This window comes from Salvelinus alpinus, chromosome 39 (assembly GCF_045679555.1).
Source record: "Salvelinus alpinus chromosome 39, SLU_Salpinus.1, whole genome shotgun sequence".
Classification (NCBI taxonomy): Eukaryota; Metazoa; Chordata; class Actinopteri; order Salmoniformes; family Salmonidae; genus Salvelinus; species Salvelinus alpinus.
Genome location: NC_092124.1, coordinates 5,848,609 through 5,862,946, shown reverse-complemented (window position 1 = coordinate 5,862,946; position 14,338 = coordinate 5,848,609). Strand labels below are relative to the sequence as shown.

Sequence of the window (14,338 nt, the reverse complement as noted above, 5' to 3'; positions counted from 1 at the left end):
CACCATGACAGCGCAATACACAAGGGGTGGAACAGTGGCAAAGGTACCCACAGGACAAACAGAATAATATTAGTCTGAGGAGAGATTAAATAGCATTAATACAACAAAAATAATTCTAAACACACCTTTAGTTTACAAAGTTAAACAGATGTATCATGAAAAAAATGATGAATATGAAATTATTTTTTATAAGGATGGATGGGCAAAACTAAGTTTGTTAATTTGTGTTTTTAAAAAGTTTCTAGAAGCGAAGAAGCAGGGTGTTCCATGATGTCATATCCTGTGTTTAATCGATTGATTGCTTACCGTGTAATCTGCATTGCCATTGGCTAGTTATGACTGGTTAATCACTTTGTTTTTGTCATGATTTGTAGGCCCAAGGCCCTTCTTCCCAGATTGCTTAGTTTGGCCGGGCGGCCAGCTCTAGGTGGTCTTGGTGGTTCCAAACTTCTTTCATTTAAGAATGATGGAGGCCATTGTGTTCTTGTGGACCTTCAATGCTGCAGACATTTTTTGGTACCATTCCCCAGATCTGTGCCTCGACACAATCCTGTCTCAGAGCTCTACGGACAATTTCTTTGACCTCATGGTCGTAAATGTGATCTGTTTTTTATGATTAATATATTTGCAACAATTTCTAAAAACCTGTTTTCACTTTGTCCTTATGGGGTATTGTGTGTAGATTGCTGAGGATTTTTTGTTATTTAATACATTTTTAGAATACTGAATACTTTCTGAAGGCACTGTACAAAACAAGTTTTGAAGGCCCATATTCAAAAATGTTTTTTTCCTAAAATTCATGTTCACCGCGATTGAACCGAAACCCAACTAATACAATGGTGAAGTGAATGCTTAGTTTAGTCAAAAGTAATTGTTTAAATTAATCATATGAATCGTTCAAAAAAGAAAATCAACTTTTTATGACCTTATTCATGAGTATTGGTGGAAAGTTTTTTGGAACATGATGAAAAGATAAATACATGCTAATAATAGCTAAACCGTTAACTAGAGGTTACAAGATATGTTTTGAATTGGCTACCTAGTTAATCTGTTCTCTATCATATTTTATAGGCTAGGCCTACCTGCTGCTGCAATGTCCGACTCGCTTGCTCTCCTTGAGCAATTGCCCACTAGTCTGGCACTATGGAGGTGATGTGCTCAAATAGATGCACTAGTGTTATTCTGATCCTGGCTGATATGTTGAATTTTATTTGATTAAATATTTTAAAACTGTGGCTAAATAAAATACATTATGAGAAATTATGAAATTCATTTCCATTACTTTTCAGATTCGATAATTTCCCCAAACTCTTCCAGGCCTGGGAAACACCATTTTAAAATTCCATTACTTTTCCAGGATTTTCATGATGCAAGAACCCTGCATCAGACAGAGCTGGGCTCCTGGCTCATGCCTGGAAGGCAGCCCGGTTTCAAATCAAATGCAATCAACTTTCAGCCAGTGTGAAACACACCTACATGGGCGCCCAGGCGAGATTAATAGTACACCCTTAACCCTTAATTTATTTCTGTCAGGGTTACACCCCCTCTCTGTCATTAACGCGTTTCATATAATCTCCCCCTCCCTCTCTCTCTTGAAACTGTCCACAGAATATGCGCTCCTTCAAAGGAGTCCACAGCATGCTCTTGTTGTTGCGCGCCTACCTCTTTGTAATCTCCAATCAGATAGTTAGCGGCTTGTTGTGTAGCTTCCTAAATATGTCTATGTACAATAAAAATGTGTTGATATCACAGACAAGGGGTGATATAAAATCGTGTAACTTGAAAAGGGAATTATTAATTAATTCATGTTAAAAGACTGATGTATTTGGTATTTTATTAGGATCCCCATTAGCTGTTGCAAAAGCAGCAGCTACTCTTCCTGGGGTCCACACAAAACATGAAACATAATTACATAATACAGAACATCATTAGACAAGAACAGCTCAAGAACAGAACTACATACAGAACTACTGATACGTTGCTGAGAACCATTCAAAATAACTGTATTTGACAAAACTGGTACAACCAAATTCCCATGTGGTCTAAATTAAAGGGCACTTAATTTAATATCATAATATAAATTCAATATGACTGCACAATGTCTACTTAAAATATTAAAGCAACGCAAAAGGGTCTCATTTCGTGGAATGACCCAGGTAGCTTACCCCTGGGATATCTTTTTGTGTCTTGTTTGTTTGAACTGGAAATGGATCCGAAATAATTTATGGCATAGACTTTCTCCCTCGGGGCAATGTTTATTTCTGTCAGGGTAATACTGTCATTCAGCGCGCTTCATCCTCCCCGCCTCCCTCTCGAAACTGGCCACATAAGATGCGCTCCTTTCAAGACAGGAGTCCACAGCGTACGCAGTGCTCTTCTCTTGTTGCGCACATTCCTCGTAGAAAAAAAAAGCCGTGGAGTTTTGCCAATATATATCACCGTTCAGTTAGTCAGCGGCTTGTTGTCTAGTTTCCTAGATATGTCTACTACTTGACGTGCGATACAATAAAATGTATTGATATCTAGGACATGTGGTGATTTAAAAAAAATGGTGCAACTTGAATATAGGGAATTATTTCATGTTCATTTTCAAATACTAATAAGCTGATGAGAACCTTTCAAAAGAATGTATTGACAAAAAGGGGTACCATCTGAAGTATAACGAATGCGTTTGTTGCAGATCAAGGTGAGTGGATTATTCTATAGCAGTTACTTGCTGATGGGAAAATATATGTTGAGTTAAGAATTCAATCAAATGTATAGCCTGTATGCTATATATGTTTTGTAGGCTACAACTATAATCTTGATATCACATCTACAGCATCCCCAACATTTCTGAATACCTTTTTGGGGTGGGAAATGTCATATTTTCCAACCTTCTGTAGGTTGTAGACAAATGCAATTGAATTAGGAAAGTCATAAAATGCCTATGATGTGAGACATAAATTCCTCATAATAATTTGAAAAAAAATCATATAGAATGCACTAAGATGTTGTGAATGATTTCCAAAGTAGACTTAGTCTATTTCTTGGTATATCATGCAGGATGCCAGTATATCAACTCTTAATCATTACTCTTCATTCTGATTCAGTTGTCACAGGAAGCAATAGGAATTTTTGGTATGAGTTCCAAGTAACGTGTTATTATGAATTGACATGGGAATGGGAACAAGTGACAATTACATTTGTCAGCCAAGACGTATTCATGCAGGACTGTTTAAAATCCCAAGTTCACTCCTAAGATTCCTGCCAGTTAGAATACCAGCTAGACATCTACAGCAAAATTAATTTATTGATATTAATGTAACCTTTATTTTAACAGGCAGGTCAGCAGATCCTAAGAATAGGTCATAAGAACAAATTCTTATTTACAGACACCAGGACATGCTGCTCATTAATACCCCTTAGGCCCATTTCCAGAGTGTATGTGGATAGGGCAACATTTTAAATGTTTCTAACAAAATAACTATAAAAAGCTTGCTTATGCATGACCAAGGTAGCAATTGAAAGACAACACGTTGGAGATTATGGCGAAATTATCAGACCAAAAAGGTGAGGTCACAACAGTTCACCGGACACAAGACTGAATCCAAACATTACACTTTGGAATTTATGTGCATTTGAACTTTACTGTACTTTTCACAGCATTTGTCAATAGCAAAATCTGAAAGTACTCTGGATACATTCAGTAACATAATAAGAACATGCAGTGCATTTTTGGAGTGCAAGATAAGAAAACACGATTACAAGGTTTTGAGTGAGAGGTTTAACTGGTGTCTGTCTGCAAGTGGCCACACACCACTCCAAACTGTGCACAGCTCCTAGTTCATTTCAATGCACTTGACTCAAGGAAAGAGCCTTCAACTATGAGATGCTTTTTTTGAGCTCTCCTAGCTTTGCCACTGAGGAACTGAAGCAAGCACACATGTCGTGTTTTTGTTTGGAACACAGACCTGTGTCCCCCACCATCAGATGGGCATCATTTGAAAGCTTGCTCTTCACAATACAACAAACATAGGCTCATTCTCTTCAGGCCAATCCAGGGTTAAACGCATGTCATCCTTGTAACTGTGGATTGAACATAGCTATCATAAAACGTTGATACTGGAAATGACATGAGTTCTCAAATATGGAAATGTGAACTGCACATATGGACTCATGGGTGTGGTTTGCCTGTATGACATCATGGGTATTTATTATAATCCTCAATGTCTCATCTTTCATAACACATCGACTCCTCTCAATTTACAGCATTTCCCTCACTCAGAGAACAACAAATGTACAAAAGTAATTAGGACGAGGGCATCTTCTTGTCGCACGCTGAAGTTTATAACGGCTGTCAGTCAAAACCCATACAGCACTGTGAAGCGGAAAACCTGAGCTCTGACGTCATGTATAGCATGTTACTGTACAGTCACTGCATTCCAATTTAGACACTTATCAATGATAGGCTACACTACGATTGCCACAAACGAGACATGATCTCGGAACAATAAGAGTAACAAATACTGGAACAGGCTACTACCCTCGGGTTTTCACTGAGATTTGTTTTATGATTTTCGATATTTTTCCCATGCAGGCTATGCATAATTTGATAGTCCATTTACATCTACACTCAATTACCAAAGATATGTGGACACCTGCTTGTCGAACATCTCATTCCAAAATCACGGGCATTAATATGGAGTTGATCCCCCCTTTGCTGCTATAAGAGCATCCACTCTTCTGTGAAGGCTTTTCACTAGATGCTGAAACATTGCTGCGGGGACTTGCTTCCATTCAGCCACAAGAGCATTAGTGAGGTCGGGCACCGATGTTGGGCGATTAGGCCTGGCTTGCAGTCTGTGTTCCAATTAATCCCAAAGGTGTTCGATGTGGTATAGGTCAGGGCTCTGTGCAGGCCAGTCAAGTTTTATATATATATATAGTGTATTTAAACCTATAGCGGTAGGTAAGATGACCCTTGGCTATTTGATCATCAAAGTGCAACAGTATGATACAGGATGAGCAATCCCCTGCGGCAGTGTAGGTAATCGTATAGCTGATTTACAGCTATATCGCCTACACTCACATGACTGTGTTAAGGCCCGTACAAAGCTGGGTAAAAAAAAGAAAGTTACAGTTCTCATGCCCCTTCTACTTGGAACAAGCTATAAAAGGGCATGAAATTGCAGGAGCTCGTCTCTTTGAATGCATTTAAAGCTAGGGTAAAAACTATGGTTTAAAGTGAAGTGGGGGGGGATATCAATGTTTTCACCCCTAGATGCACCACACCTCCCCAAAGCATCTTGCATGCTCAATGTGTAAATGTATGTTTTTAAAATGCAGTGCTTTGTGTGTTATGTTGTAAATGTATCTGACATTTTGTGTATTGCTATGTTATCCAGGTGTCTCTTGTAGAATAGATATTTAATCTTCCCTGGTAAAATAAAGGTAAAATATCAAATCTATAAATATATACAGTATTGAGACAAACTAGGTTTGTCAGGTGATCCTTATTACAATGTGCTGTAAAACAACCGAGCGAGAACACAAGTCATATTTTATTCAGTGGCTTGGGGGTGAGAGAAAAAAATAGAAAAAGGTTGTTGGAACGATTGTTATTTCTATGCTGCGAAATTCAACTAGTCTCTGGAGTCCGATGAGTCACTGTGATAGGCCCACCTCATGTCTTTGCCCTGCCCTCGATGTTGCACTTTGATGATCAAACAGGTATGCCTCACACGAGGCTAGCAGCTTGTACAATGGTCTTTAAACCTCCCAACAATGACATCATTCACTGCAGTCTAAAATATGAGCAGGCAAGGAGCTTTAAAAATGTTTTTAAACAAATGTATGTCCTCTGTCAAAATGATCTCCCTCCTCTTGTTGCAGAATTTTTGAGGCCCGGAGAGGAACGATACCAATGGATACTGAAAGTCAAGTAAACATAACTCCAATGGAGGATTGGGCGAATTCTTCTAGACTTGCTTGTGAATTCTCAAACTGCCGCAACACCTTTCCAGACCTGGAGGACAGCACCAAGCTGGTGGGAGTGCAAGTGATCCTCATCCTGGCTTACAGCACCATCATACTGTTCGGAGTCATCGGAAACTCCCTGGTGATATACGTGGTGTACAAGTTCAAAACTCTGCACACCGTCACCAATTTTTTCATCGTGAACCTGGCTGTGGCGGATCTGCTAGTGAATACTCTATGTCTGCCCTTTACTTTGATCAATACTCTCCATGGGGAGTGGAGGTTTGGCCAGGCATTGTGCTTCATGCTGCCCTTCTCCCAAGGCATGGCCGTGCACGTCTCCACCATCACGCTCAACATCATCGCCCTGGACCGCCACCGGAGCATCGTCTACCACCTGGAGACCAAGATGTCCAAGGAAATGTGCGCCGCTGTCATCATCATGACGTGGGCCATAAGCGCAGTCCTGGCCAGCCCGCTCGCCATCTTCCGGGAGTACGGGACGTTTGACCTTTCGCCCGAGCAGTCCATTCAGGTTTGTACGGAAAAGTGGCCAGGGAGCGGCATGGACGGGACCATCTATAGTATCTCCATGCTCCTGCTCCAGTACTGCCTGCCGCTGGCCATCAACTCCTTTGCCTACATCCGCATCTGGAGTAAGCTGAAGAACCATGTGAGTCCGGCAGGGAGGAACAACCGCCACCAGCGCAAGAGGAAGACCACTAAGATGCTGGTGATCGTGGTGGTGGTGTTTGCAGTGAGCTGGCTGCCTCTCCACGCCTTCCAGCTGGCCATTGACATTGACAACAGTGTCTTGGAAATGAAAGACTTCAAGCTGCTTTTCACCATGTTCCACATCGTGGCCATGTGCTCGACCTTCGTCAACCCCATCCTCTATGGGTGGATGAACAACAACTACCGGACTGCGTTTCTGTCAGTGTGTAAGTGCAGCCAACCTGTCAATTCTGGGTCGAGGAACATCATGAGCAGAAAGACACTGAGGGAAAAGGACATGAGCGATACAGATTTCAAAGCGACTAAAGTCTGAATTCATAATATCAACTCTAATGTCTGTTCTGTGCAACCCACTGTAAGAGTGAATTATGGGTAAAACGTTCCGCTTTTTTACATCCGTTTGTTGTCAAAAGGTGCAGTGAAGAACCAAGTGTGTTCAAAATGTGTAAATGATCAATTTCATGCAAGTGCCAAATGCATTGCTGAATTGTGCCATGTGATATTTAACTGCTGTTTAAAACTTGCTGTTTTGATATGCTTCTTACAACAAACTATTTTGGCCACATGCAAGTGTTGATATTTAAATGCTGATCGTGGGACGAAAATGTTACATTGCCTTTGTGAATGCTACCATAGTAAATTATGTTGATAATTAATGATCAGGTATTCTTCTTTCCAGATGGATTCTGAGGCCTTATTTTGATAGATGTGCTTTAATCACAAGCTGAGGTGCAAAACAACACATTAGTTCAGAAGGCAGGTTGTCATTTATTGACACCTAATAGTTGTAAACTCAGCATGTAATAATATAAACTGACTAATCAATTTAATCAAGCTTTGTGTCAGTGCTGACATTTCCAAATTCAAACCAAATTGTATTTGTCACATGCGCCGAATACAACAGGTATATAGACCTTACCATGAAATGCTTACTTACAAGCCCTTAACCAACAATACAGTTCAAGAAATAGAGTTAAGAAAATATTTACTAAATAAACTAAAGTAAAAAGTAACACAAAAGTATATAACAATAACGAGGCTATATACAGGGGGTCCCGGTACCGAGTCAATGTGCCGGGGTACAGGTTAGTCGAGGTAGTTTGTACATGTAGGTAGGGGTAAAGTTACTATGCATAGATAATAAACAGCGAGTAGATGCAGTGTAAAAACAAAGGGAGGGGGTCAATGTAAATAGTATGGGTGGCCATTTGATTAATTGCTCAGCAGTCTTACGGCTTGGGGGTAGAAGCTGTTAAAGGAGCCTTTTGGACCTGGTGAATCCAGGTGAAAGCTATGATCCCTTATTGATGTCACTTGTTAAATTCACTTCAATCAGTGTAGATGAAGGGGAGGAGACAGGTTAAAGAAGGATTTTTAAGCCTTGAGACAACTGAGACATGGATTGTGTATGTGTGCCATTCAGAGGTTGAATGGGCAAGACAAAACATTGAAGTGCCTTTGAACGAGTTATGGTAGTAGGTGCCATGCGCACCGGTTTGAGTGTGTCAAGAACTGCAATGCTGCTGGGTTTTTCACACTCGAGTTTCCAGTGTGTATCAAGAATGGTCCACCACCGAAAGAACTTCCAGCCAACTTGACACAACTGTGGGAAGCATTGGAGTCAACATAGGCCAGCATCCCTGTGGAACGCTTTCGACAACTTGTAGAGTCCATGCCCCGACAAATTGAGACTGTTCTGAGGGAAAAAGGGGTGCAACTCAATATTAGGAAGTTGGTCCTAATGTTTTGTACACTCAGTGTATATTGCAGCTCTGGCACAAACTAATATATGTACGCTATATTATTAGATAGTCCACGAGAGATCCGGAACCCCTCCCTCGCCTTTGGTTGCAGCAAACTGTCTAATTACCGATAGTGTATGTCCTCACTATATTTCTGGATCCTTTAAGAGGCTGCCCTTTCTTCCTGTTTCTTAGTCCATCACCACTGTTGTATTGCGGGGATCGGTTCAATGCCTCTGTTTTTAGTAACTCATTCATGGGCCATTCAGCACGTAAGCCAATAATGGTTTATCAGGCTGTCGAAAGTTATTGACCTGCGGCTTACAGAGAGCGGACCTGGGGGAGCTACCCCCGTTCTAAATCAAGTCTGAAGGATATGAGCAATGGGGTTTAAGACTTATGTAATGTTCCTTTTGATTCGGTCTGTTCACTATGGAATTACATTAGGATGCAAACAGTGAAGTTGATGACTTACTGCTCGGCTAACATTTTGAAGTCAAAGTTTATGAACCGTGGCCAGAATGGGAGTTATAGGCTAGTATGAGTATTTGTGAAACAGCATCAATATCAAAAGGCCCATTTGACATTTTCTCATGACAGATAAACATAAAAAAAAGTATTTGATGACATCACATGCTGAGTGTAGCATGAAATAACAGTATCAGTTACATCAGTGAAAGAATTCATGTCTGAAGGTCAAAAATATGTTTCCAAGACACATCAGAGAAATGAGTATTGATTCTGTCAAACAATGAGGGTTCTTACTTTCTGAAATGACTAAATAGACTATAGTTGGCAGGAGTAGCTAAGTATAAGTGTCCTGATGACAACACCTTACAACTGTCTTTCTGCCAGACAGATGAGTAACGGACAAGAATGAAAGCCTCGAGACATTATGAGATGTGAGTCATGAGTCGTACAGTCCCACAAAGCCCTACACTGATTGACATGGCATGGCTAGCAGGGTATACAGAGGGACAATGTGCTCATCCGCCATCTGTGTAACCATAAGGAGTTACTTTACTTGGATAGTCCGGATAGTCCATCTGTAGATGCTCTACAGATCGTTATACTATCAACAAACAATCTACTGATAAGCAACTGCTTGCTAGGGCTACAGTTAGGGTAAGGATTAAGTTTCGGGTTAGGAAAAGGGCTAAGGTTAAGTTTAGTAGTTAGTTGACATGTTACTGATAGTCCATCTGTAGATGCTCTACAGACTATCCAAATAAAGTGTTAACTCAATGGGTGGGTTTCCATCAGACTTATTGGGTCTTTGGGTGCAAAATAGCAAACACTATAATGCTAGGCCTGACTATAAACAAGGGAATCAAATGTAAAACCTCACCAACTGGATTGTAATGCCCAGTGCATGCTTATTAGACATGTTAGTATGAATGGTGCATACAGCAGACTACATACTACCAACATAAACTGTGAGGACCCCTTCAATGTTTGGTTAAACCTTTTTGTTTTTTGAGGTCTAATAGATCCTAATAGAGGTGGCTCAACAACAACTGGATACAACAACTCCCCCTGCTGTTCAAAAATATATTTACCTTCTCCAAATGAAACTACATGGGGCATGTGCTGCACCCCAGCCACAAATAGAGCCGGGATGACACCAGTATCGCAATATTTTTTAGATGGCAAAATTTCAAACATGAGGCAGATCAGTCTCTTTGGTCCTTTGAAAACCTTCTGTATGAATGAATGAAAGACATTTTATTTGTGTGTCAAATCGCCAATTGGCAACCCATCCCTTATGGGATTAAGTGACACATAAACAAACATTACAATAAGTCACTGTGGTATTAAAATGATCATTCTTCTTCTAGTGTTCTCTGCATTGCGCATCGCATAAAGAGTGAAAAAATGTAAAGTAAAAATCTATACATAATAGTAAATAAGGTTATCCAAACAAGAATTATATCTCTAGAGCAGTACAATAATGTACAGACATACACACTGTATATATATATACGCATAAATACATACATAACATAGAAACGGAAGGTATTTGAACCCAGTCTGGCACAAAGAGAAGATTCTTATGGGAGACAAGCCTATACACAATCTTTATACACACGTGCCATTTACCACATAGAAGCTGAATATGTTTATAATTTAATTATAGGTAGCCCTTTTTATTTTATTCCAGGCTTTATCTAAATATTCCGCAAATGGAAATACACAATGAACAAAATAACATTTCAGTTTATCCTCATCGCTCAGCCACATAATGCCATGTCAAGGTATATCTGGTGTGCTTTCTGGAATAAGTCGTGGTAGAAAGGGCAATAGAGGATAAAATTAGTTTCATTCTCTATTTCTTCGAGGTCACAATAGTTACATCGTCTTTCCTCTTCCATTTCACCACAATACCTGTTTCAGTACTCAGAGGCAATATCCCTGATCTTACCTGTTTCAACACGCAGAAGCAATATCCCTGATCTTACCTGTTTCAGTACGCAGAGGCAATATCTCTGATCTTACCCGTTTCAGTACGCAGAGGCAATATCCCTGCTCTTACCTGTTTCAATACACAGAGGCAATATCCCTGATCTTACCTGTTTCAGTACGTAGAGGCAATATCTCTGATCTTACCTGTTTCAGTACGCAGAGGCAATATCCCTGCTCTTACCTGTTTCAATACGCAGAGGCAATATCTCTGATCTTACCTGTTTCAGTACGCAGAGGAAATATCCCTGATCTTACCTGTTTCAATACGCAGAGGCAATATCCCTGCTCTTACCTGTTTCAGTACGCAGAGGCAATATCCCTGCTCTTACCTGTTTCAATACGCAGAGGCAATATCTCTGACCTTACCTGTTTCAGTACGCAGAGGAAATATCCCTGATCTTACCTGTTTCAATACACAGAGGCAATATCCCTGATCTTACCTGTGCACATAGCAATCTCTTGCTTTTAGGTAGGTTATACATAATATATCTCTCTCACACACAAATTCACCCTTAATTTAACAAAAGGTTCTCAATTTGGGTTTATAATTAATCTCCTCCACCCATTTCCCCCCCCATATTGCATCATATCTATGTCTCCCTTAATTTGGTTTTCGTACAGATGTTCACAGTCAGACTGTTGAAAAAGGTCAGACATTTCAGTTGTCCAGGCTTCCCCCTATGGATAGATCCCATTGAAAAACTTTACTAGCTATTCTGGCATATCTAACAGTCTATTCCAAAGTCTCACATGCATGCCTTCCATCTCACCTCACAGGGTTCCCAGCGCACTTGTGGACACCTAAAAAGTAACGTACAGCTCTGTTATGGACATGTTCATTAAAAAAGACCTCTTAGCACCCCACACTCCTGCTGAATAGTCCAGAACAGGACACGCATGTCTGATACAGTTTGGAATACGTAGCATAATTAATATCTTTGAGTGTTTCTGTTTCTCCTATAACTCCCCCAAGAGCTCTACTTCCTGAGTCAGCCAGGACAGATGTTCCGTATAGAAAGGTAATATGTTCATCAATAAAAAAAAATTTTTTTTTAATAATTGCTAGTAAACTCAAGAAAAAAACTGAAAAACACTTATCTTAGTACCTCGTTTCTAAAAGTCATTATCTGTGTTTTTGTCTGGATGATCATGAGTCTCCATCTTTCACACCAATTGACTGCCCATAATAACATGTTCTGCAGGTCTTGTTCAGTTTCTGCCATCAAAATAATATCATCAGCATACAAAAATATACTTAGCACTTCATCATCATATCTCACTCCAATATTTAACTGTTTCATTTCTTTTGCCAAATAATTTATAAACACAGCAAACAATGTCGGTGATAAGGCGTCTCCTTGTTTTACACCCGAGGGTGTGGGAAACCAATCTGTACGATATTCATTAACATGCACACAGGGAAATTGGTACTTTGTAAAGAGACTGGATTGCGTGATCAAACTTCCCATCAACTCCGGTCTTTAACCAACTATAGGCTGAAATATCCCTATTTACAAAATCAAAAGCTTTCTGGAAATCAATGAAACATGCAAAAGTAGGCTTCTCTTCGTGTAATCTATTTCTGATTACTGTACAGACTAAGAAGATAGGATCTATACAGGCTCTGGATTTACAAAAAACATTTTGTTCTTCCACCAGAATGTTCTGATCCTCCAAGAGGTCATTAGCCTATTGTTGAGGATGGATGAATATAATTTATAAACCGTACTTAATAAACTTATGCCTCTATAGTTCAGTGGCACTCTCGGGTCATTTTTTTAAAGATTTGGGAATGGGATTCAAAATAGACTTATGCAAAGTGGATGGCAGTATAATGTACCTAAAACAAATTTGGAGCAAATCATGTAGGACGTCAATTCATTTAGGGGATTTTAAAACTTCATTTGCCAAACGCTTTCCCATTTTTTGCAGCGTCAATAACCTTCTTAACTTCTGCCACAGACAGCTCCTCATTTAAGTATGGGTTACATACAGTAGCAGTCAAAAGTTTGGACAAACCTACTCATTCAAGGGTTTTTCTTTATTTTTACTATTTTCTACATTGTAGAACAATAGTGAAGACATCAAAACTATGTAATACCACATATGGAATCATATAAAGTCAGCAACAACAACAAAAAAGTCCCCTTTTCAGGACCCTGTCTTTCAAAGATAATTAAGGTCACAGTTATGAAAACTTAGGACACTAAAGAGGCCTTTCTACTGACTCTGAAAAACACCATAAGAAAGATGCCCAGGGTCCTTGCTCATCTGCGTGAATGTGCCTTAGGCATGCTGCAAGAAGGCATGAGGACTGCAGATGTGGCCAGGGCAATAAATTGCAATGTCCGTACTGTGAGACGCCTAAGGCAGCACTACAGGGAGACAGGATGGACAGATGATCGTCCTTGCAGTGGTAGACCACGTGTAACAACACCTGCACAGGGTCGGTACATCCGAACATCACACCTGCGGGACAGGTACAGGATGGCAACAACAACTGCCCGAGTTACACCAGGAACGCACAATCCCTCCATCAGTGCTCAGACTGTCCGCAATAGGCTGAGAGAGGCTGGACTGAGGGCTTGTAGGCCTGTTGTAAGGCAGGTCCTCACCAGACATCACCGGCAACAACGTTGCCTATGCGCACAAACCCACTGTCGCTGGACCAGACAGGACTGGCAAAAAGTGCTCTTCACTGACGAGTCGCGGTTGTGTCTCACCAGGGGTGATGGTCGGATTTGCGTTTATCGTCGAAGGAATGAGCGTTACACCGAGGCCTGTACTCTGGAGCGGGATCGATTTGGAGGTAGAGGGTTCGTCATGGTCTGGGGCGGTGTGTCACAGCATCATCGGACTGAGCTTGTTGTCATTGCAGGCAATCTCAACGCTGTGCGTTACAGGGAAGACATCCTCATCCCTCATGTGGTACCCTTCCTGCTGGCTCATTCTGACATGACCCTCCAGCATGACAATGCCACCAGCCATACTGCTCGTTCTGTGCGTGATTTCCTGCAAGACAGGAATGTCAGTGTTCTGCCATGGCCAGCGAAGAGCCCGGATCTCAATCCCATTGAGCAAGTCTGGGATCTGTTGGATCAGAGGGTGAGGGCTAGGGCCATTCCCCCCAGAAATGTTCGGGAACTTGCAGGTCCTTGGTGGAAGAGTGGGGTAACATCTCACAGCAAGAACTGGCAAATCTGGTGCTGTCCATGAGTAGGAGATGCACTGCAGTACTTAATGCAGCTGGTGGCCACACCAGATACTGACTGTTACTTTTGATTTTGACCCCCCTTTGTTCAGGGACACATTATTCAATTTCTGTTAGTCAGATATCTGTGGATCTTGTTCAGTTAATGTCTCAGTTGTTGAATCTTGTTATGTTCATACAAATATTTACACATGTTAACTTTGCTGAAAATAAACTTAGTTGACAGTGA

The 14,338-nt window shown here is 40.7% G+C and overlaps 1 protein-coding gene across 1 annotated transcript; it reads left to right on the top strand.

The window, feature by feature from the left end:
* The first annotated feature begins 2,375 nt into the window (after positions 1-2,375).
* LOC139566847 (neuropeptide Y receptor type 2-like) lies at positions 2,376-7,442 on the top strand. Its single transcript, XM_071388169.1, has 2 exons — positions 2,376-2,686; positions 5,875-7,442. The coding sequence occupies exon 2, from the start codon at positions 5,906-5,908 to the stop codon at positions 7,004-7,006; it is 1,101 nt and encodes a 366-aa protein (XP_071244270.1). The 5' UTR covers positions 2,376-2,686; positions 5,875-5,905; the 3' UTR covers positions 7,007-7,442.
* The last annotated feature ends 6,896 nt before the right edge of the window (positions 7,443-14,338 follow it).